This window comes from Talaromyces marneffei, chromosome 7 (assembly GCF_009556855.1).
Source record: "Talaromyces marneffei chromosome 7, complete sequence".
NCBI classification, from domain to species: domain Eukaryota; kingdom Fungi; phylum Ascomycota; class Eurotiomycetes; order Eurotiales; family Trichocomaceae; genus Talaromyces; species Talaromyces marneffei.
In genome coordinates, this window is record NC_072354.1 from 1,168,658 (window position 1) to 1,191,220 (window position 22,563).

At 47.1% G+C, this 22,563-nt stretch overlaps 6 protein-coding genes across 6 annotated transcripts; 2 read left to right on the forward strand and 4 right to left on the reverse strand.

Moving 5' to 3' along the window:
- Positions 1 to 2,082: 2,082 nt before the first annotated feature.
- Positions 2,083 to 3,225, forward strand: EYB26_009078 (uncharacterized protein; the record flags this gene model as incomplete). Its single annotated transcript, XM_054268329.1, has 1 exon — positions 2,083 to 3,225. One exon carries the CDS (start codon positions 2,083 to 2,085, stop codon positions 3,223 to 3,225), a length of 1,143 nt encoding a protein of 380 aa, XP_054124304.1.
- A 1,003-nt stretch (positions 3,226 to 4,228) lies between these two features.
- On the reverse strand, positions 4,229 to 6,753 carry EYB26_009079 (uncharacterized protein; the record flags this gene model as incomplete). Its single annotated transcript, XM_054268330.1, has 3 exons — positions 4,229 to 5,442; positions 5,506 to 5,647; positions 5,710 to 6,753. The coding sequence occupies 3 exons, from the start codon at positions 6,751 to 6,753 to the stop codon at positions 4,229 to 4,231; spliced, it is 2,400 nt and encodes a 799-aa protein (XP_054124305.1).
- Positions 6,754 to 9,505: 2,752 nt separating this feature from the next.
- EYB26_009080 (uncharacterized protein) lies at positions 9,506 to 10,853 on the forward strand (the record flags this gene model as incomplete). Its single annotated transcript, XM_054268331.1, has 2 exons — positions 9,506 to 10,252; positions 10,359 to 10,853. The coding sequence occupies 2 exons, from the start codon at positions 9,506 to 9,508 to the stop codon at positions 10,851 to 10,853; spliced, it is 1,242 nt and encodes a 413-aa protein (XP_054124306.1).
- A 1,244-nt stretch (positions 10,854 to 12,097) lies between these two features.
- Positions 12,098 to 12,583, reverse strand: EYB26_009081 (uncharacterized protein; the record flags this gene model as incomplete). Its single annotated transcript, XM_054268332.1, has 1 exon — positions 12,098 to 12,583. The coding sequence occupies one exon, from the start codon at positions 12,581 to 12,583 to the stop codon at positions 12,098 to 12,100; it is 486 nt and encodes a 161-aa protein (XP_054124307.1).
- A 694-nt stretch (positions 12,584 to 13,277) lies between these two features.
- Positions 13,278 to 16,096, reverse strand: EYB26_009082 (uncharacterized protein; the record flags this gene model as incomplete). Its single annotated transcript, XM_054268333.1, has 6 exons — positions 13,278 to 14,905; positions 14,972 to 15,256; positions 15,318 to 15,703; positions 15,778 to 15,818; positions 15,948 to 16,020; positions 16,074 to 16,096. 6 exons carry the CDS (start codon positions 16,094 to 16,096, stop codon positions 13,278 to 13,280), a joined length of 2,436 nt encoding a protein of 811 aa, XP_054124308.1.
- A 667-nt stretch (positions 16,097 to 16,763) lies between these two features.
- EYB26_009083 (uncharacterized protein) lies at positions 16,764 to 21,143 on the reverse strand (the record flags this gene model as incomplete). The annotated part of the gene is made up of 4 exons (XM_054268334.1): positions 16,764 to 18,661; positions 18,719 to 19,401; positions 19,456 to 20,914; positions 20,972 to 21,143. The coding sequence occupies 4 exons, from the start codon at positions 21,141 to 21,143 to the stop codon at positions 16,764 to 16,766; spliced, it is 4,212 nt and encodes a 1,403-aa protein (XP_054124309.1).
- Between the last annotated feature and the right edge of the window lie 1,420 nt (positions 21,144 to 22,563).

Below are 22,563 nucleotides of genomic sequence, written 5' to 3' on the forward strand. Positions count from 1 at the left end.
ACGAACCTCTTCTTTGCAGGCAGCCAACAATGCGTGCACGGCACGTAGGACAATCTGACAAATAGGACGCAGCAAAGTCTTTTCATGAAATCAATGCGACCACGCCCAGACCACTCCTCATTACTCCGTACAAATTCGAGTCTTTTCAGAAGATTGTGTTGTCGTAAACGGGCGCGACATTCTGCTTAGTTGGATTTTACGCGAGTGTCCTTGTCAATGGTCACCTGATATGGATAACCACGCACTAACGGCCTATAGTCCAGTCGCATAATGAACGCCGATCGGGTAATCCTTGATTGCACGTAACTAGTTAGTTATAAGACAGTGCGGTCTAATTACTGGGATGTTGCCATTTTTCTGGCGTAGACTCGAGACGGTGGCCAGTCTGCGAGTTGGTAGAGTAATTAACTAGACATGATCATCAGGCCCACGTACTCGTACTCTTTTCGAGGGCTGCATGGGTAGTACAGTGTCAGCGACATACGTAGTACGTACTTGGCTCGTACTCCATTCGCCTATGTGCATATACTACATACTGTAAGTTAGTACGTAGTGCGACTGCAACACGGGAGCATTGTCTGATCAGTGCAGTCCGTATGAACGGAGATAATCCCTCCCTCCACGTGAACTGTATTACTACATAAGTCAACCGGCAAGTTGCTGCTCCGTGCGACATGAATTTCCAACTGAATGTGGCTCGAGCCATTCTAACTTGTTGAAGCGTGTCGATGTCGATCAACAATCCATTGGATCCAATACGTTATTGCCAAATAAGGCAACACAGTACACTCACTAGTTAAGTTAGTTAACAACTTAACATGAGAAGCAGTAAGACCTAAGGACCGAATGGTACCATGCATGCTCTCTGCCGAAACAAACCATCAGGCCAATCCGACGCGATGGATGTAACAGATACCTCAGCAGGAATGAATCTGATTAGTTAACTTACTAACTTATAGTACGTAGGTAATTACTACGGACACAGTCAAAGAGTTACAGAGTACGGAGTACAGAGTAAGAGTTTGAAGAGCCGATCTGGTCAAGCGCAGCCGATCCAAATTGCCGACGAAAGCAAGTTGGAGTCTTGGACTCTCTTGGAGTTCGGCGTGAATTTTCCATTTTGAAGCGTTGCTGACAAAAATTGAGAAGTTGGCCAATCCCGACTGGGAAGATCCGCGGCCAGATCCGCTGACTAACGAAGCCAGTGTTGCCTGCTGGGGGCTGCTATTGGCTGCTTTGATTAGTGGTTCATTTTATGATTGGCTTGAAGTGGGGGTTTTTTTCTTGAAGAAACCCCCATTTCCCGCCATTCCGGACCAATCAGCGCTTGCCTAGCGGTCTAAGCCGCCGAATCATCGTCCGGCTTCTGCCCAAGGGGGCGGGGCTTGAAGGATCTTATTTCTCTGCACGTATCAGCATGATATGATGCGTACTCTGAGATAGGAGAAGTACGACGTCTGCTGTCTGAAGTGTGCATAGCGAGGGGGGAATATACGTAGTAATGTAATGCCAGAAGTGACGATGAACTGCTGCATTGTTGCCGGTTGACTTACTTACTACGTCAGACGCACAATGAACGAGTCAGAGAACAACGCTGAGACTAGTCCTAGTGCTTAGGCCACTCGATGATAAGCGAGGATGGCGACTGTGAGCCAAAAAGTAACTCCGTGGGCTGCCAAGTCGTCCAGCTAAACCTGAAGTTGTGAACTACGGCCCGCGTCTCCACCCGCAGCCACCTTCTCTCATTGTCGGCTTCGAGTGGTCCTCAGCAGCCAGGCCTTTTCTTCCATTCATATTTGTAGTATTCATCATCTTCATCTTCGTCTTCGTCTTCATTCTTCACATTCGCTCTCCTTCACCCCCCCCCCCCCCCCCCAGCCTGGTCTGTTCAGTCGTATATTCACAATTATTTCTGCACTGTGCGAAGAGTATTATTCAATACCCATCGATCGACATGCTGGCCATTTGATTCGCACTTAGATCATTGACGGAACCTTCCGAACGTTTTCCGAGGCAGTATCAACCGTTGAACGACATACCGACTGCCTCTAGACCATACATATACACATACACCCATTCACCATGGCCTGCTTCATCCTGTTACGTGACAATGTGCCCGCCTGGATCTCCGAGGTCAACCAACTATCCGCCCATATCCACATCAAGCGAGCCGAGTTCGCCGCTGAAGCCGATAAATTAAATGGTGCTCCGTCCTCGCTACGTCGGAAGAAGTCGATTAGTAGCAGTTTCACTTCGGTGAGCAGCCGACGAGGCGTGAGGCCGACAACCCAGGGCCTCAAGCGGCTTTTGTCGAGGGAGTCGTTGAACAATAACGATGGCGTCAAGAAACAGCGCACAGTCAAGGACGATGAATACGCCCCGACAGCCAGACGAAGAAAGCCGGCACAGGTCATCTCCTACGATGGCCACACCCAAAAAACCCTCGAGAAGATGGTACGAGACATCTGGACCGCCAAGAGCAGCATCCGATCATCGCGCATCTCATCATCTATGCGCACCACCTTTGGAGGACGAATGAAAATGCACATTCCCGTGAAAAAACCACACGAAACCGGCATCCCGGATATAACCTCGGATGCCAAAGCGACTATAGAAGTGGACCCGGATGCGGCCACGGCAACAGATAATGATGATGGATTGGAAGATCAATTAGAGTTACGTATGTTTATGATGAAGCAACGATCACGTCGGAATCAGCCGGCTTATATACCTCAACCTCCTCAACTTCGACAATCACAAGAACCGCCTTCGCGCACGAAAGAGAGTCCGTTTGACTTTATTGAGTGCCAACTTGAGAATGCACAGAATTTGTGCGAAACGGCGGCATACAAATTCCTGCGTGAAGGCAACTGTCTAGACGAATTGGACAGAATCAAGCAGGCATACGAACTAATTCTCGAAGCCTCCACGACAATGGCCGAACAAGAAGAAGAGAAAGCCAAAGCCGAACAGGAGCAGCAAGAAGACGATGCCACACCATCGGATGCTGCCATAGCAGCAGATGAATTGGAGACACCCGTGACTAGCGTCGCTCTTGCATCGAAGGACGCCGGTGACAATGGCCCCGAGGAAATGAATGTGGGACTGCTTGAAGTCGATGACCAGTCTGATACTTCTGAGGTTTCCATTGATATAAGTGCTTTCCGGATGACGCGGTATGGTCAGAGGACTATGCATCCTTTCAAGGTCAACCATGCTCAATAAGTGCTTGGTTTTTTGACTGTCACGAATCATGGAATTTCACATTTTACCACACAGAACAGATTTTTTTCTTTCTTTCTCTTTTTGGTCTAAAAACACACCGCACTCATAATATTCTACCTACTCGATATTACAATAAGATCTACCAAGTAGATTGTCCTGCCTACTGTCATTTCATTTCCTTGTGTCTAGTCCATCGTCACCGCCATCTACCCGTACACACATACATTTACCATTTCTCACTTCCTCACCACATCCACTTACCAGTACAGCAGCGCTGCCACACACACACACACACACACAATCATTCCTTTTTTTCCTTCCTCATTCTGTTCATATTCTTGCACTTTTCCGTCCTCACATATTAATTGATCATATTGATCCAGGCCGTGAATGGATCAATCGGTGTTCTAGGGGGGGGGGGGGGGTTCACGAGTGGTTTGGCGTTGGCACATGTTTGAGCTTTCGTCGAACGTTTTGATGTATATATTTCATGTTATGGGAGTCGAGTGGTTTGTATATAGTTTTTTTCTTCTTCTTTTCTGACTGGTGAATATATAGTTATTCAAACAGATATATACAGTTCTATAACTTGGTTGTACGGTATGTACTAAACTGAAAAACTTGTGTATCAACCCGGTCATGGATAGATAGATACATGACACAGCTCAAGATATAACTTTATCGGAATGAACATAAAATGTATATATACCATGCAATCAAACGTGGCACATGGACAAATCGCAGTCAGTAAGTTAGTCATGCCACAACCGGCCGCGAGAGACCTCCGAATCAAATAGAGAAGATTCATCAGTATTCGTCGTCATAATCATCATCATTATCATAAACAAAGAGAAGAAGAAGAAAACCAAGGCTATAGAGTCACTAGAATACAAGAAATCAAATTGAAAAAGCGCACAAAAGGATGTATGTACCAAGAAGCAAATAACAGTCTCAAAAAAGTAATAAAAAAAAAGGGAGAAGAAAAAAGGGGGGGGGAAAGAAATCATCGAACGTTGATAACCCTAACGGCAGCCCTGTGCACTATCCCACCTCCTCGGGGGTAAGCAATCCGGTGCGTGACCGCATCGTGGATCTCGATTTCTTCTTCTTCTTCTTCTTCTTCTTCTTCTTCGTCGTCGTCGTCGTCTATGTCTTCGTCTTCGTCTTCTTCATCGAGGTCGTCGAGATCATAGCTTATTTCGCTCTCTTTATGGGACGCGGAGAAGTGGTTGTTTACAGGGAGAGGTGGCGGCGGTTGTTGTGGTGGTGGGGGGTAGTATTCTGGTTCTTGCTTGTAGGGCAGGGATTGATGAGAGGGGTGGTGGTCGTAGTCGTTGTCGTTGTAGTCGTCGTCATAGTTGTCGTCCATGTATTCTTGCATTATTTCGTCGCGGGTTGTGCTTGATTCATCGTGGTCATCATCATCATCATCATCATCATCATCATCATCATCATCATCATGATGGTCATGGTTATCGGTACTGATGCTAGTAGCATCGTCTAGGAAGTTGAGTGGTGGATGCGGTGTCTTGGGCGTCATATTCTCCGTCTCCATGTCCTGACCAACCTTCTCAATATTCTCGTCCGCACCCAGTGTTGACGACGAAGGCGACAATAATCCCGATCCAACCCCCGCTTGAGAATTTCTATTGATCCTTGACTCCGGCAACGACTCCATCAACGACTCCGGCGACGGCGACGTAACCGCCTCCCCTTCCATTGTATCCCTCCCCCTCCTCTCCACAGCCCTAAGATGCGGATAAAACTCAATCGTGCCGATGCCATCGCTAACTATAATCCCTTCCCGATCCAACTGGCATCGTGCGCGCATAAAGGGGTCGAGTTTCCAAAAATTCAGTCTCAACTCTTCGATAAGCTCCGCGCGCCGAGCTTCTTGATTCGCTAACCCGATTTCATCGCGCATCGCGATTGTTTGAAGCCATAGACGAGTCGCTTCGAGAAAATTCTCCGCTATGCGCTCTCGTTGGGATGCCAGAAACTCGCGTGTCGGGGAGTGCACGTCTAGCGACAAGTTCTCGGCACGGTCGTTCATGTCCGGCTCAATGTAATGGTATTGATATGTATCGTCTGTACCGCCCAGATCAGAAGGGATGTTTGACCGGGGGATGAAGCGCTCGAGGTCGTCGAGGGTTTTGGTGAAGTGCACTTTTGAGACGAGCGAGTCGCTCATCCAGGTTTTGATCATTTTCCATATTCCTTCCTTCAGTCAGCACACGCATCTCCTACTTCATAAGAGGGGGGGGGAGGGGAGGGACATACCGGAGAAGAACCACGGCGCTTTATGCAGGATAATCGCTGCCAGACACTCTGGATACAAGTTCTCAATGCACTTGATGAAATACTTCACCGGCGTATAATCCATATTTGTCATGGAGAAATCCGTCATATCGAATATGAGTATCTACCCCAATCAGCATGCAATATCATAAAAGAGGCGCGGTTCGAGGGAGACGGGGGACTAACGGCAGTTTCGACAAAAGGCGGCCTCAACAACATCCTCACACTCTCAATCGTATGCACGATATACCTCTCCAACACCTCCACCGACTGATCCTCCGCCCGATGCAGCCTAACCCTAATATCAATAATCGGCCGCCCCGCCCGATCAACGCCATGAATTATATTCTTGCCCATATGGAACTGTTTCATAAAATCCCACCCTTTCCGACTTTCCTTCCTATCAAAACTGCGCATTTGTTGCAAGGCATAGATTTCGCCGCGCGGGAGAATGTCGTCGTCTACATGCATCTTTTTCGTGCGCCACGCCACCGCCGCTACCAGCATGACAAACGCCTTCCCAACATCCCATTTCCGTGCGCGCAAGAACCGGAGAAGCATAGCATCAGGATGGTCGTGTTTCAGAGACGCTAACAGACCCAATCGTAACTCGTCCGGGGTAAGTTTGTAGCTGGCCAGAACTTGTTGTATTACCTTTGTGTTTTGAGGGCTGGGACGTAGGTTGACGCCGCCCAGAGATTGGGTTTGGAATGTGAGGGAGCCTCTGCGGGTTGATGCTCTACGTAAGGCGTTGGGGGTTGATGGTTCGGTGGAGAATTTTTCATTGCTGATTTTCCAACCATTGCTTAATAGTGAGGTGCGTCGGCGCAGTTTTTTGAGAGAGAGTTGATGTTGTGATCTCCGCACGTTTAGTTCTGAGTTCATTGTTGGCGATGTTGGTAATGTCGGTGGAAATCCTGGCGTCATGGGTGTATTTGGGCCTGTGGTCATGAACGGGTTGCTAAAGTTGCTGACGTTGCTCACGTTGGTGTTCTTACTGCTCGACAAGGACACCCGGCGATGACCGCTGGAAATTGTAGTGTTGATGCTGGATGGGGATAATGGTGGTTCATCGATACTCTGTGAGCGGGGCCAAATGCTGGACATGGAGAAATTATTATTGTCGAAGAATTCTTGACTATCAAAGCTATTCAGTAAAAACATCCATAGTTGCTGGAGGCGAGCCTCTTGGTCGGCCGTGAGGCTGCCGAGGACGCCTGTTGTGTGCATTTTTTTTTTTTTCCTTTCGTCTTCTATCTTCTATCGCTTGTGTCTTGATTCAGATCGAACCTGCGAAAGGAAGTTGAAAGATCTGTCGCGAACCGATCAATAATGGCCAGACCGAGAAATTCGGCACTCGACTAGAAAACTGCAAGTTTAGAACCGGTCAGGGGAAGTGGAGGTCATGTATGTAGGTAGTAAGCAACATGTACAGTAGTTAACTAACGTTAGCATCTACAGATGACGTGAAACAAATTCATGCACAGACATCCGTAAAGCTCAGTAAGTCATATGCCACTGTATAAAGCAAGTAACTTAATTAGACGTAGTGGAAAGTACTACTCTGTAAGTATGAACGTAGGACGGAGAGAGGGTACGCATACTAAAACTGGCAACCCAAATAACTAATAGGACAGAAGCAGTATTTAGTGACGATGATCTCATCTGATCAAACACCTCGAACACCAGCATGCCACCATACTAGACCGGAAATTTTCATTGTGGCGTACCGACAGAGCGATCAGGAAAATGAGGGGCTGGTCAGCCTGGTCTACGCCGACATTTGCCTACCTACCTAGGCACAGAATAGATAGCTTCTTGGGTTCTAGAGTTCACGGGCTAGTTTAGTCTTCCTTTCTCCATACTTGGGCCGTGTAATCCGCGCAGCCCCTCTCGTCTCTTCTGTATGGCTGAAGAGGGGTTGCTTGGTTCACTCGGTTCGGTCGATGGCGCTGCCCTAAAGTCGTTAAGAGTATAGCCTCCCCCACAAGCCAAGGTTCAAGAGGGGAACTGGAAGATAAAGATTATGGAATATGGAATCAATTTGGATCCTCGACGTTGGCATTGATTTTCCGGTGAGGATTATCCTTGAGAACATGAGTGATTGACCGACTCGTTTACCGTGTATCTACGGTAGGTAACTTACACTTTTCAGTATTTACGGCGTGGAATTGACAGGACTTTGGACAACTCGGTTATCTTGACTCTAAATCGGTCGGCGAACTCGAGTTACACATGTGATTCTCGTAAGACTCGTATTGTATTTGTCTGCTTGGCAGTTGACCCTTGTCAATTTCAATCCATGAAGAAGAATCGAGAATCAGATCAATCATATTCCTAACCCTGGCGCGGAGCAATGTTACACTCAATTCTTCAGTAGGTAACTAACTATTCATTTACTCTGTATAAAAGGCCGACCTTGGAAGTTGGAAGTACATAACTATGTAGTACGTACTACATTAGTACGACATAGCAACAACCATCCGCCGACATGAAACGAATCATACATACTACGAGTAAGCACTAAAACACGGCGAACTCGCCACTCCACGTTCGCAGCAAGAAAGACAAAACATGCGATCGAATCAGCCTCTCGTTCCCTCACCGCCACGTTTTGGCCAAGTCCGTGCGCCGGCCAATCGATTCGATTGAGTGGATGAGCTAGGGGAATTATGATTAATGCAGTGTCCTACGGAGTCGTTGGTTACTTGCATATCGACGTGAGTGGGCGGCATGGGACAACGGTGATTAGTCCTTGAAGAAGGTTTATACTGTATCTTAATATAGGAGGTGATCACTTGACCGACTGATTTTGTATGTACGTAGTAAGTCTCCTTGCTGTCTGGATATGCCGAGTTGATATCTAACTACAGTAGACGTTGGTTTTTTGGGGGGGGGGATGTTCCTGTGTTCTGACGTGTGAGATCCGTGGATAGGTAGAGCTATGTACCCAATTTCGTGTGAAATCAATGCCGGAATATGTCCAGGAACCATAAAGTTGACATCTTAACTCTAAACGAAGCCCGAGGTCGGGTATAAGTATATAGAGTTAGGTTAGGTAGGGCAGTAATCGATCGACAAGACATAGGCGCGACTGGGCATCTAGACTTATTCGACTGTTTATAGTCATGATTATTTTTTGGATATTCATGTCAAATGCTTCATTACAATAAAGGAGGAATGAAAAGTGATCAATTCGTATGTACGTACTACGCGAGGATGTCCGAGATTAGGGTTAAAATAGTTAAGCATTGCCAAGGCTTGGAGTCTGGCCTGCATTTGTCAACTTCACTCATCGCTTGTTCCGCTTTGGTGATCTTGGCTTCTATGATTAGACACTCAGGTGAGTCAAGAATGAAATCAAATTAAGGTATACGGTATATCGGATACAGTTCCTCAATAGCAAAACCATGATGCTACGGTATCCGAGTTGGTAGTTCCTGAATCCGCACTGATACTCGAATGACTGCTGGCTTGCATGCATGCGTAATACGAACTATACAAAATATACAACTTTGAATTCTCAATGACAACGGTGCGAAAAAGAAGAAGAGTCGCACTTTCCTGCGGACAATGTCAGCAGAAGAAAATAAAGTAAGCTGATCATTCTTTTCGAATCTTCTCGTGAGCTAGACTAACAAGCGGAGGATGTGATCGATGTAAACCCTACGAGCATTGCAAACTTTATAGCCTCGAATGTTTCTATAGTTCAAATGAGAATACGCAATTCGTGAATTCAATGGCATCTGTCTTTAGCTTGCCAAAAGGTCCACCGCCGTCTTATGTACAGACTATACACCACCGCTCAATCCCTGAGCATCCGAAAGTAACAAGTTCGCAAAGTCAACGAGTTGAAAAAAGAGCAGAAGGATATTCTTCCAACAAACGGCTTTCATCTCCACTCAGCGATAACGTATGTTTTTGGAGGGGAGGGTTAAAAGGCATCTTTGTCAAGAGCTGATATTTCGGCCAAAGCAATTGTATGAATTTCAGATCTCCATTCAGCGTCGTTACAAGGGTTGTTTTAAAACACGAGTTTGACCCCTCGACGGAAATCTACAAATTGACGCACAAATGCAAAGCAGCAAGTAGGGAAATCAAGGCTCAAGACAAGATCTCGCTTCACATGCACATTGCTCCACACCCTCGCGACCATGTTCCACCGCGTGAGATGGCGGATAAGCTTGTGCAATCCTACATGCAGACCTTTGGATCTATCTACAGGGTCCTGCATATCCCCAAATCCCTGGAAGAATATGAGTTGTACTGGTCGAATCCGGAAACGAGCAGCCAGGCCCATGTCGTTGCCAAGCTATTACTGGTTATGGCAATTGGCACGGTTTTTCAGCCGCGACAGGAAGCATTTGTGCTCCGGTCATCTGCTCTACAATGGATCTATGTCGCTCAGACTTGGATCACCACACCATTTGACAAATGCCGTTTAACCATTGAAGTTATACAGCTCCAATGCCTTCTGATCTTCGCCCGGCTTGTGCATGATGTCGATGGGGACCTACTTCGGCTTTCCGCGGCATCCCTTCTTCAAACGGCCATGCAGATTGGCCTTCATATTGACGCCGAGATAAACGATTTTCCAAATATATCTCCCCAAGAAATCCAGTTGAGAAGGAATTTGTGGGCCATGGTTTTGGAGATTGTGGTACAGATGAGCGTTGACTCTGGCGGAATACCGCTCATTCGTGCCTCGGACTATGACTTCAAGTCTCCGGTAAATATGGACGATATGGTCTTCAAGAACAACATGGACGAATTTGTCTCGTTCATTCAACGGCCGGATGTTTTTACAGATTCAACTCTGCAATTCATGCTAACAGTCTCTCCTCACCCGACTGCAAATTGCAGCTTTCGTCAATGACTTTCGTTACTATTCTACGACTCTTCTCGCCCAGTCTCGCTGCCGTGGGACATACTTCCAGAAGAAGAGGGGTGCAGCCATGGGCCTAGGCGCAGCAGGTTCTTCTGTCGGAGGCGTCGTCCTTCCCATAGCTTTGAACGAGCTGCTACACACCAGCGTAGGCTTTGGTTGGGCGGTACGGATTATCGGTTTCATAGTTCTAGCTCTTCTATTGCCAGCTAGTATGTTCATCAAATCTCGTCTACCTCCTCGCAAGTCATCTCTATTCATGCCATCGGCCTTCAAGCAGCCAGAATACGCCATCTTGATCGCTGTATGCTTCTTCGCTACCTTAGCAATGTACCCGCTTCTATTCTACTTCCCTTCTTCTGGCATCGCGAATGGCATGAGAACCAAACTCGCCTTTTATCTGGTCGCAATCCTCAACGCAGCTTCTTTCCCCGTCGAGTCCTAACCGGCTTCCTCGGACAGATTGGGTCGTTTGAACATGACATCTTCTTCACTGCAGCCACGACAGGGATTATAGCTCTCTGCTGGTAGGCTTGCCACACAAACGCATCGCTTATCGCGGTTACCGCCCTTTTCGGGTTTTTTTCTGGTGTCATCATCTCAGGAACTTCTATTTCATTGGCATCCGTACCCAAGGACCCCAGAAATATTGGGACTTATATGGGTATGGGGTTTGGAATCACTGCCTTCTCGACTTTGATTGTGCCCCCGGTTAGTGGTGAGATGGTTAGTCGATATGATAGTTTTACGCAGGTGTCGATCTTTAGTGGTGTGAGTTGTTTGGTTGGCGCGGCTTTGATCATCCGGCGAAGATGTATGCTGGACATGGGGTCTTTTCGGCTCGGTGAAGCTTTTTGGTGCGATGCAGAGAGAGTACAATGTTTGAATGATACCTCCAAGGTGTTTTAATGCATCCTAGAATTGTGCTTCTGCAGTTGGTTCTTCCTTTGAAGTAGCCAATCTCCACTCAATTACTGATAGAACTATGTACTATATACTTGGATTTAGACTAGACAGTACCATAACAGTCATATACTGGGATATGCTTGACAGAATACTTACTCGGTGCTGTATGTGAAGTGAAATGCTGGAAAAATGACGTTCTCGAACATGTCATCCCTCGCCTTATTGGAGCCCTTTAAGAAGGTAGGGGAAGGAGAAAAACTATACTCGATCCATGCCTATCGGCTGGGTAATCAATCCAGGAAGCAATAGAGTTAGGGCTTTCGGATGCCAAGCTTCAACCTCCTCAAACCGAAATCCAATATTCTCTGGGTATATAAGTGACAGGAACAGACTTCTCTTCTAATTACAAAAAGGTTTAAATGGCTCTGTGATTTCGGTTGAAATGCCGTATTGTATCAATTAGCGTTTCTACATTCTCTTAGTATTTTATTAGGAAGTTGTTGCTGAGACACAGGATAGCAAAGCACATGTAGGTGAAAATGTGAAAATAAAACATAATAATTCTTGAAAGCTGCTGAATTATACAATAATGTGATCAAGGATCTCCGGGGCAGTAAAAGTACATACACAAGGTCAGAAAAAAAAAGCGTAGACCGATATCATCTGTCGCCCAGCTCATTTTAGAGCCGGTGACCCTTCGGAAACATAATCTGTAACTCATGACTCATTTCAAAAGAAAATCAGCAACGCAGCCCCCCAAAGTCTGAGATGACTTCATCTCAATCATGCAATCTTAGACGTATTCATATCCCCTATCGCCACTTCCCCAGCATCATAATCGACGTCGCCTCCTTCTTCTTCCCACTTCCTCCTCTCCTCCTCTGACAACTTCTTCCAGACGCCTTTCTCGCCCTTCAATTTTCTCTGAATCCATCGAAACGGTTTGGCAGGATCATTTGGTGGCCCGGTGGCAATACCCTTGTGTCCGCCAAAAGTGTCCTGGGTATACATCTTACTCTCGACAAAGGCTTTTAGAGATTCCTGTCGAAGTTGGTCATTGCGTTCCACCCGCGCATAGGATGGAGGACCACCGGCATGCCGAGAATAGTCTGGTAGGGTTTGGGTGTCGACATCTCTTTCAGCCGCATCATTATTTGGTTGTTCTTCGCGGTTCTCATTAGAAGGCAATGTATTGCTTTGTTGTTGTTGTTGACCTTCATTTTCCGTCACCGCCGCCCCCTCCGGGGAGGGATCAGTAGAGGTTGTCATTGTTATTATCTTTGGTGAGACAATTTGCCTTGAGGTGGGCTAGGCAGAGATATTTATGCTAGCTTGAGGCATTTATCTACTAGTTATCTATCTATTGATAGAGCCGCTATTTGGATTACCACTGTACTAAAAAGATGTGATTTATTTCCCCGTCCAATAACAAGGCCTTTTCTGTACACGCAGGCCCCTCTTTCGCGCCAGGTGTACACTCACTAATCTAATTAGGAAGTTGATTATAAAAATCAAGGCTAATACCTACGTAGTACTCATTCTTTGTTGGTACTTTTACTACGGTAGAACCTGGGTATAACGAACGAGAGGTCTCCCTATGTCTGGATCTTCCGTCTAGGGACTTCACATTATATTGGGATAAAGAGCATTCTAATACACTAACTTATCTGTTTGATAATGATCAGAAGCAACCCTTATTGCTTGATTGAAAAATGGTTACATATTATCAACATGAACATGGAGAGGCTTCCTGTTCGTTATAGCCAGTGGAGATCAAAAACCACGCGGTTTCCGCCTGACCCACAGACTTGCCCTTTACTCACATCCCACTACCAGATCTGACTCAATTCTATCTATCATAGTAGCTTGGGTCAACGGCATCCTGGTTCTGATAAAACCAGATTTCTCACCCCTTTAGTGGAGGATTAGTGCCTGCGAAGTATCATGATGCTGCAGCCTATGGTCATCGCCAAAAGTCAGAGGCCCTTTCGAAGATGTGACCTTCCAAATCTCCTAGAATAATTGCCCCTGTCATTTGGGAAACAACTCCATTAACACCTGTTCCTTTTTTTTTCTTATCTGTCTCCCGCTGAAGCCTCTGAAGTTTTTGTACGAATGCTTCTGGATGGTCCCAGCATGATGAAGCCCCTTGTAAGCTGTGGTCACACTGAGTGAATAGTTGTTCCTGCTGAAAGACCTGTGTTTGTGTGACTTGTCCAGAGATACTCGTGAAAGTGCTGCCTTGCTTATTGCATAGCATCTGAATGGTAGCGAGTTGCGACGCCAGAAGATCCTGTTCACGAGGTAGGGAGTTGGATGGAGAATCATGTTTACTAGAACGAGTTCCGACTATTGCTTCGCCAAGTTCCGCACAAAATAGACAGGGTATTTCCTTCAGCAACGGTGCCCATCCTGAGCCATGGCGATCCACAGTGATAGTTTTCAGCTCACTCCGAGAAGAATCTATCACCAGGTCTAGGAGTTCATAGCCGTAGATATGCGACCTCTTGGGCGGTTGCACATCCGTCTTCGAGAAGTTGATGGAGAACCCCATTATCACGTCACGTATAGCCAATGCGTCCTCCTTTCTACCCTCGACTATAACACCTCCAGAAGAGCTCAAAGCTTCAAACGAGCTTGAAGCTCCATTAGAAGAGGGAGCAACAACTGGGATTGGCTTCGGATTACTTCCTGATGGGAACTGCTTTTCATGGTAAATCAGTAACATATGATGATATGCAGAGAGAAGAGGCACCAGCCACGCTCGCTGGGCAGTCACATCATACGGAATTACAGATTCCAGCTTGCTATTGGCTAGACATCTAGTGTAGTTATTTCCTGGTGGGAATCGAATTGTATTGAAGTTGCGTTCCCAGGAAAATCCAACTTGTCCTCCAATTTGTAAGGGTGCCGCGGACTGGGCTAGGAGCTGCAGATTAGCACCCTTCCAATGCCATGTTGTGGGTTTGACGCGAGCTGTTGACCACGTCACATCCGCTGTCTTAAGACGGTATGTGCCTAATTGGATATTTGCTGAAGAACACCATCCTAGCAGGGCTTCTGTTGTCTGAAGTTCCTCAAGCGATTGTTTCTGTAACCAGGATCCTTTAGTTGCCTGTAGCTCTGGTTTTCGAAGTTGTTGATTGCCGGATGAAATCTCAAGATGCCATAATATCTGCCCCTCATTATTGATCTCAATTGGAACTAATGCAGTCGAGTAGCCCATCAGATCTAGTCCTGAATCTACCATAACAGGGTATTCGACAGCAGCAAGCTGGAGCAAGGCTCCGAAGCTTAGTTTCAATAGCCCGCCTTCCGAGGGAAAAGGTTCGGAGGGCTTTAAAACAACGACTGCGTTGCCAAATAACGGATACCAACACGTGAGGACAGCAAACATGGGTGCTACACTCAATTTGAACGTAGTGCCGTCAAACATCCCTGTGGAAACCATCGGGGTGCTGCCATTTCTCGGAAAGCGAAATGTTAGACACAGCCATACAGCAATGTCCTTTATTTGTGCTTCAAGGTCTTTATTATAGGTTTGGATCATTAATTTATGGTTTGATGTCCTGATTGCCAGGCCTGGCTCCACTAGCACGTGTGAAATCATTAGCATTGGAAGGCATACAATCCCATTTTGCTATGTAGCCTACTTACCAGCAACAAGCTTCGAGGTGTCGAGAGCCCTCAAAATAGTCTCAACTAGCTTGACACCTTTTTCCGGATAGAACTTATCGAGATACTGCCTGCAACTAGATGGTTCAATGTACTTGCCCCTGACCACTAAAGTAATAGCTCCGAGGACAAACTCAGTTTTGGCACGATGACCTGCACTAGGGACCCGTATTTTAAGCAATGAAGGCAGTTCCCATCGGAAGTTGATGACCTCTAATTTCTGCGAGATATAGGTCTCAGCTGCAGAGGAATAATCTCTGCTATATTCTTTGGTCGATCGTTAATTGGGGTTTCATCTTCAAATTTGGGAGTGTTGTCCATTACGTACCGGTTGGATGGTTGTAACCCGGTCCTAGTTTAGTGTTTTCGTCATTTATATCTGAGTCCTTCAGCGATTCCTTATTGGAACTTTCTGGTTGTGTAAACTCGTACGAATTATGCCTCTCGAATTCCTTAGCTAATGGCGTAGCAAATGGCGTGTCATGGAACACTCTAGACTGGCTTGCATATGCCTGAAATGGCTTAAATTCCGGGTTAGTTCGCACCGTATATCCTGTAACTGTCTGCGGTGGATCGAATTCAAAAAACAAGTCCAAATTGGAATCCGCATGTCTCAGTTGGGGTTGCTGGGCTTGCTGAGGTGACCCAAGTGAACGAGATCGAAGTCTTGGGATATAATCAGGTCCTACAACTTGGATGATCTGCCCATCAAAGCTGATAGACACAGTGAGGGAATCCTTTGTCAGTCACATGTTTCGTTGGAAGGTAACTACATCCAATCCACGAACTCTTTATTGTTCATATCATGCGCTGCCGCTTCAGCGTCTCTCTGCCGAACAAATTCGACATATCCAAAACGCGAAGCAGGTTGTCAACGGAGGGACTGTTCGCGGACGAGATCATAATCTAATTAGAACCTTCTGATACACTAATTGAACAGATCGAGGTAGTCACTAACAAAGTCTTTCACTTCCCCGTATTCCTCAAATTTTGCCTGCAAGGCTGCCTCGGTAGTGTGTAAGGCGACACCCCTGGTTGTCATCAGCAACAGAAGTAAAGAGAAATTAACTGAGTTTGGACCAACCTAAAATGTAGTAGTATCGACATAACGATTTCTCAGACTCACAGGACCTTGTGCACGTTACTAAGAAAGAATGAAGATGAGGTTTGGGAGAGACCCCACAGGGGACAAGGCTGATAGATTGGCGGCACTTATTGCTTTTGTCGTCCACATTCGGTCTCACTTCATTATTCAAGGCTTGACGCAACACGTGATCACTTCGCTAGTCATATCCATATTATCGTACTGTCTCATCGAGGCCACGCATTGCTTTTTGGTGTAGTTGGGGGGTTACAGTTACGGTGTCAAAGCCCTAATTTCCTAAAACGGACGGTACAGACATATAAACGCACGTCTCCTCCCAAAGTACAGGCTATGACGATTAGAAGGCCTCTCCAAACCTACATCAACAATATCTAACACCATATTGCAACTTCTTTACGTTCCTGTCAATTTAACAAAGAGACGAGACAGAGGGAAGAGAAAAAAAAATTAACAAAATTCGTTATAAAAAGTTGCTATGCATGTAATGTTGTATGTTAAGAATGGAAACCAAACAAAAGTATGGTTGTTGTAACAAGAATGAAATGAAATCATCAGGCTTCTCATACGGCGCCGAGATGTATGGCCAATCAAGTGAAAAGAAAAGAGAAAAAAAAGAAGAAAAAATATATGTACAATTCAAGAGAAGTCACCAATCCTCAAAGCAGCAGATTAAGCAATAATAGTATCATCCCCATCTTCGTCTTCATCTCCAGCAGCATCAGCAGCATCAATCTCCGCTTCCCTCTCCGCATAAATCTTCTCCCTTTGTGTGTTTGCAGCAATCAGACAATCGATATAAGTCCTGAACTTCACGATCTCTCTCAGCAAATATGACGATTTTCGTTCCCAATTTGACATCGCCTTTACCGCGTTGGGGTGTCGAGGCGAAAACGCGAGTAGCATAGCGGGGCGGAGTTCGTTATGTTTTTGGAGATCTTCTTCGACGTTTTTCACGTATGCCTGCAGGGCGGAGAGCTGGTCTGCCTCGCTGAGGTTGGAGGCGTTCATGGTTTGTTGTGGCGGGGTCCAGTCACTGAGGTGCACGCGGTCAGCGGGCAGTCTTGCGCGGACACCGCCTTGTTGGTCGAGGGAGCTGCGGATGGAGCTTTGGTAACTGGGTCGTGGTTGTGGGCCTGCGCCGGATGAGTTGGGTGGTGAGCGGGTATAGTCCATGTTGATTAAGGCACTGTTGATGACTGCGTCACCCCAACCGTATTCCATGTTGCTGATTCCGCCGACTAATGGTTGTTTGGAGAGTCGAGCACTCCAGTAGTTGGCCGTTGTAACGAACTCGCGTACAATCTCGGCCGTGCCGACTTGGAACAGATGTACAGCACCTGTAGGAAGGCTGAGAGCCCAGACATGAGGTCGAGACTTGGAATAGCCGGGAGGAGGTAAAGCGCTTGCGATGGTCTGACGAAGGAGGAATTTCCAAACCTCCTCGGCATTCTCCATCCAGTTACCACCTCCCACAACTACACCACCTCCGCCTTGTCGCTGTTTGGACTTTAACCGCATTGATTTGCTATTGGCACTGAATGAGAAGAGTCGTAACCATCCACGTTGAATAACAGCAAAACATTCATTCCAGTTTCGATCTTTGGCTTTCTTGTCAACGGCTTCTAGATGCTGTTTGTGCTTGAGACTACCCTCCTTGGCCCACGGAGCACCCAAAAGTTCTAGCGTGTCATCTTCAAGCAGCGGCTTAGCGGCACCTGAATCTTCATAACTGGATATTGAGTGGGCTGTGTCTTCTCGGATGATGGCATGGCTTAGAGCATTCGCAAAACCAATCGATTGCTGATAACCGCCTCGGTGGTATTCTGACCCCAGAGAATCAACAGACATGGACGTCATTGTCTTGCCAAGCGAATACTTGCTCCAAGTACTTGATGCGGATGGACTCCAAACTGATGACATATCATCAAGACTCGTGCGGCTGGAACCCATGGTCGAAGCGGGATATAGGCGAGCGCGAGATCTCGGTTTAGAAGACCATCGACCAGTCGTCATTCGCGAATCAGCAGATCGGCCGCGAGGGATAATGTCCGAACCAGTCTTGCTAAGCACACTGGGACTGCGACGCAGAATATTGCCCGTTATAGTCGTAGGAGGAGCAAGCCCTTCCGGCTCTGCTGGAGCATTATACAAAGGTAGACGCTGCTTTTGAATCGAGTTGTAGAAATCTTTCAAGACAATCTCAACCTGTGCTTCCCATGCCTTGATGGTGCCCTGGAAAGGCGTAGATATCAAATGTCCGTAAGTGCTAGAACCGTCCATGAGTATGGAACTTCTCCTGGTCTTAGTCTCTGCTTCAGGAGGAGGGATGGTGAGTTCACCCTGAGGTAAGGTTGGAGATTTGGGAGCTGTATATAGAGGCGCACGCGACTTGTTACCACTGGCACGTATCGTGTCAAACCCGTCAGGTGCTGCATCCGAAGCCACACGATTAATGGTAGGCAACGTATTGCGTACGAACTGATTTCTGGTCATTTTCTGATCAATATCTGCCATATGTAAATCGGTATTGAGAAGAAGCAGCGAGTAACAAATGGTATGCACGACATCTAGAAGGAAATTAGTTCCATATCAATGAATCAATTGTGCGAATAGGATGCACCTACCCACTGCTTTGAACCCGTGATTCGGATTGCATTCGCACCATCTGGTCGACAATGCATCCAAAACACGATCGACTTGCTGCGTCTCTCCTTTTAGCGCCATTTTAGTACAAAGACTTCGAAGAGCCGCTAGAATGTCCATATTCGTCCAATTGAACAACTCCATATAGGCTTTTCGAATCATGGCACGACCAGCATCTCCTAACCAAGCCGCAGGCTCATGGTCAACAACTTCATCGGGGTCGTCGAATAGTTGGCGTGCCTTCTCCCGATCTGCGGCGCTAGGCGTATTCTCTAATCCTTCTGCATCCGGAGTCTCGGATTCCTCGTTGTTCACCTCTGGTGACTTTGTCGTCGTGATAATTGGAGTGTCAATCATAGGAGAGTTTGAGGCTGTGTGATACTGAGAACCGTCGGAAGCGGAAAGATTTGACTTGATAGAAGATTCATGTCTCAAAGAACCGCGACTGGAGTTATTTGGCGAAGTACCAGAATGCAAAAAGCTGTTATTCTGATTCTCAGATGGAGGAATGAGGTTTTTGGATGTGTTGATCTGCAATTGTTTTTCTGGCATAGGGTGCTGCGAACCTCCTGCCGTAGTCCCATAAGGACCAACTGGACTTGTTTGAGGTCTGTTTTCTCGCTGAGAGCCATATTTAGTGTTGGTTGAGGCCTCATTTTCAGATCTAGGAATATATTAGTATCAAGGCTATAAATTATGTGCAAGAGTTGACACTTACTTTTTAGCCATCGGTAGAGCACTATTTGAGCCATCTGCAGTTCTACTTTGCCGCAACTTTGGCCGAGATGTAGTATCTTCAAGGAAAGAGTGATCCGTTCGCAGATGGCTCGGGCTGTGTTCCTGCGTCTCTAGCGAATAATCTTCACCATTATTCTTCAAGTTCCTCTTTGATGAGATGTAAGGATCCATAACTTGACGAAGACTGTTCGCTGAACTCGGCTCTAGGCGCATATCCAGACCCCTTGCAGAATTGGGCGCCAAATTCAAGGGCGGCGGGATACTGTCAACAACAGACTTCTTGCGCCTGCGGAAGAACGACGATGCCTTCTTGGCCACAACTGGGTGTGCAGGTTCTTGGCGAGGCTGACTAGGAGTTCCCGCATTGTCTGACTTGGGTGTTGGGAGTTTAGATTGCTCAGGAGTTGACTGTTCGGAAGTGGCTTTGGATGACCCGAATACTCGCCTGAAAAAGCCTTGTTTTTCCTTGGCTGGTGTTGCATCTGCTAAAGGCAGCATGGGTGGCTTCTGATATGAGATGGTGGGACTCGGGGCAGAGGGATCAATAAAGGAACTCGGGAGAGGAGGTCGTGGTGTTTCGTCGTTATACTTGATGGTAGAGGTTCCGAGAGTATCTGGGCGACCCTTTCTCGTCGCCGTACTCTTGGCTGAGCGATTACTATTTCGTCGCGACAATGCCGGTGCCCGAGGTGGAGGTAGACTACCGGGAAGTCCACTTGACGGGTCTCTTCGAGGACCAGGTGGCACTGTAGGGGTTGGAGCCGCATCCAGATCATCGAGAATCAGTTCCGATCCCTGCAGAGGATTGGATATATATGCAGGTCGAGAGCCATAGTCAAGACTCATAGAGCGTCTATGACTATAGTTCAGGTAGTGCTCCTCAAATGTGTGATCGTAATCTACGCTGTCTGAGCTGTCTTTGCTTTCTTGGCGTGCCGCATGTCTCCTTGATGGGACATTTGGTGGTGTGACTGCTTCCTCACCGAAGTCGTAATTTCTCGGATATCCTGAGCCAGCACTATCTCTGCTGCGAGCAGTATCCTGGCGGCGCTGCGAAGTTGGATGCGATGTGCTACCATTGCTTCTGCGCCCACTCGAGCGAGGTATCTGTGGGTAATCGTCATCACGATACGGACCAGGACCGACGTCGGACGAGACAGACGAAGACAAGGTGTGGCTCCGGAAACGTTGTTGGGCAATGGAGGAGATTCGATGGTTGTTGCTGCCATACAAGTATGAATCCGGTTCCGGGGAATCGTTGAAGAAGCGGGTATCACTGAATAATGGTGCGCTGAATAATGGTGAACCCGGAGTGAATTGATCCAGAGAAAGAAGCATATTATCCACCACTGATGTCCTCGTAACATGTTTCGGTGACAAAGCTAGATCGTGCGGGTCCCCCTCGTCTCCAGATTCACTGGGGCGGCCCAGTTGCTCGACTGGAGTAGTATCATCAAGAAATGTCTCCGGATACGAATAATCAGTTTTCAGCTTACGAGGTTGAGGCCATTGCTGGCGTTGCGATTGTTGTTTTCGACCATTGGACGGGGGAGTTGAGGGCGGCGAGTAATTTCGATCTTGACGACGGGAACTGTTGGACTGACTCGAACTCGCAGTCATGCCCCGATGCTGAGTCGTAGGAGGCCGAGGGAAATCGTCCAAACCCATGGTGACTGTACGGCTTCTTTGTTCTTCAAAAGATTTGAGTCAACGGCAAGGGGTTCTACTCAATTTGGCTCAATTGCAATTGTTCTCCGAATACAGCGCCTCCCGGTATTTGCGGGTAGACAGTGAGATCGCAGGTGAGCGCAGTTCATTGCATTGCGAAATTGTCGAAGATGCCTGGCATGCTAGGAACAAGCCGGGAAGAGATTTATTGTTTTATCGTTGTGATCGACTGAGTCTCGTTGTTCAAATCGATGCTCTGGTGGTGTCTGTCGCAACGAGTCCAGGCCGTGTGAGTTGTCCAAGTCTGAAGCTGTCGTGTCAGAACGAGAGCGAGACAATTGCATGAATCAGGTATTGGGTCGCAACGTGCAATTGAATCACGGCGAGTCGATAGCTGCTCGGCGTAGCGACGAATGGAGAATGATTCGCCCGGAAATCAAGGTGAGATAGTCCAGAAGGCAAGATAATGCTAGCGAACAGAACAAAAAGAGGAGAAAGGTAAGAGTTTCACGATTCACGAATCCCAACAACAGAGTGGACCAGACCAGACTGGAGACTAGAACTAGACTCGTTTGTGTCTGGCAGGATGGAGAGAGGAAACTCAGTGTGGAGAGGATTCAGCTTGTCAGTGTTGTTGAGTGGCCGTCAGCCAACGCAAGGGGCAGGCCCGCCAAGCCGCTGTGTTGTCCACTGTCCACGTTGTCCCACTTGAGTTAACTTTTTCAGGGGTCGGCTTTTTTGTCTGTAAATATCACACACTATTGAATCTTGATTCGTCTCAGCCAGTGATAAGTTATAACGGCTCTACATTATTCTCCAATCTGCCGAGTGCTCGCTGTTTGGAGTTTCTACTTCTACCGTTCTACGTGCCTTCCACACTCCATCATCTGCCGTAAGTCTCCGCGAGGTAACAATCAACGTCGTCGTACTTGTACTCCCAGTTGAGCCCCTGTCCATGACTCGTTTAGTCCACTTCTCTTACTATTAACTTCATACGTGCATGTGGCTGCATCTTAACAAGTCTTAACAAATCGCCGAGCTGGCGGACTCGTCCAGTTGATAACAAAAGGACGTAGCAATCGGCAGGATCCAGCTCCGTATCTGGCGGATATGGCGCAAACTCCCCGAACCGTTCTGAAACTTCTACACAAACAATATGATGTATCACTTCAACCAGGAACTCATTTTCCCAGAATGCGGCACATATTGAATCGATCGACTTTCGTCTTGCTCTAGCTCGCCCAGGAACGCCGCATATCTAAATCGATAGGCGTTGGCACGGAGAAGTTGTGCCGATCATTGGATGTATATACTCCATACTACACACAGTTCACGATATCCATCATAAATGACTCGGTGAAAGGCGTAGCGCTCTCTAAGGTTTTGCTTTGGCGTGAAACGCAGGTAAATTAAAACTGAC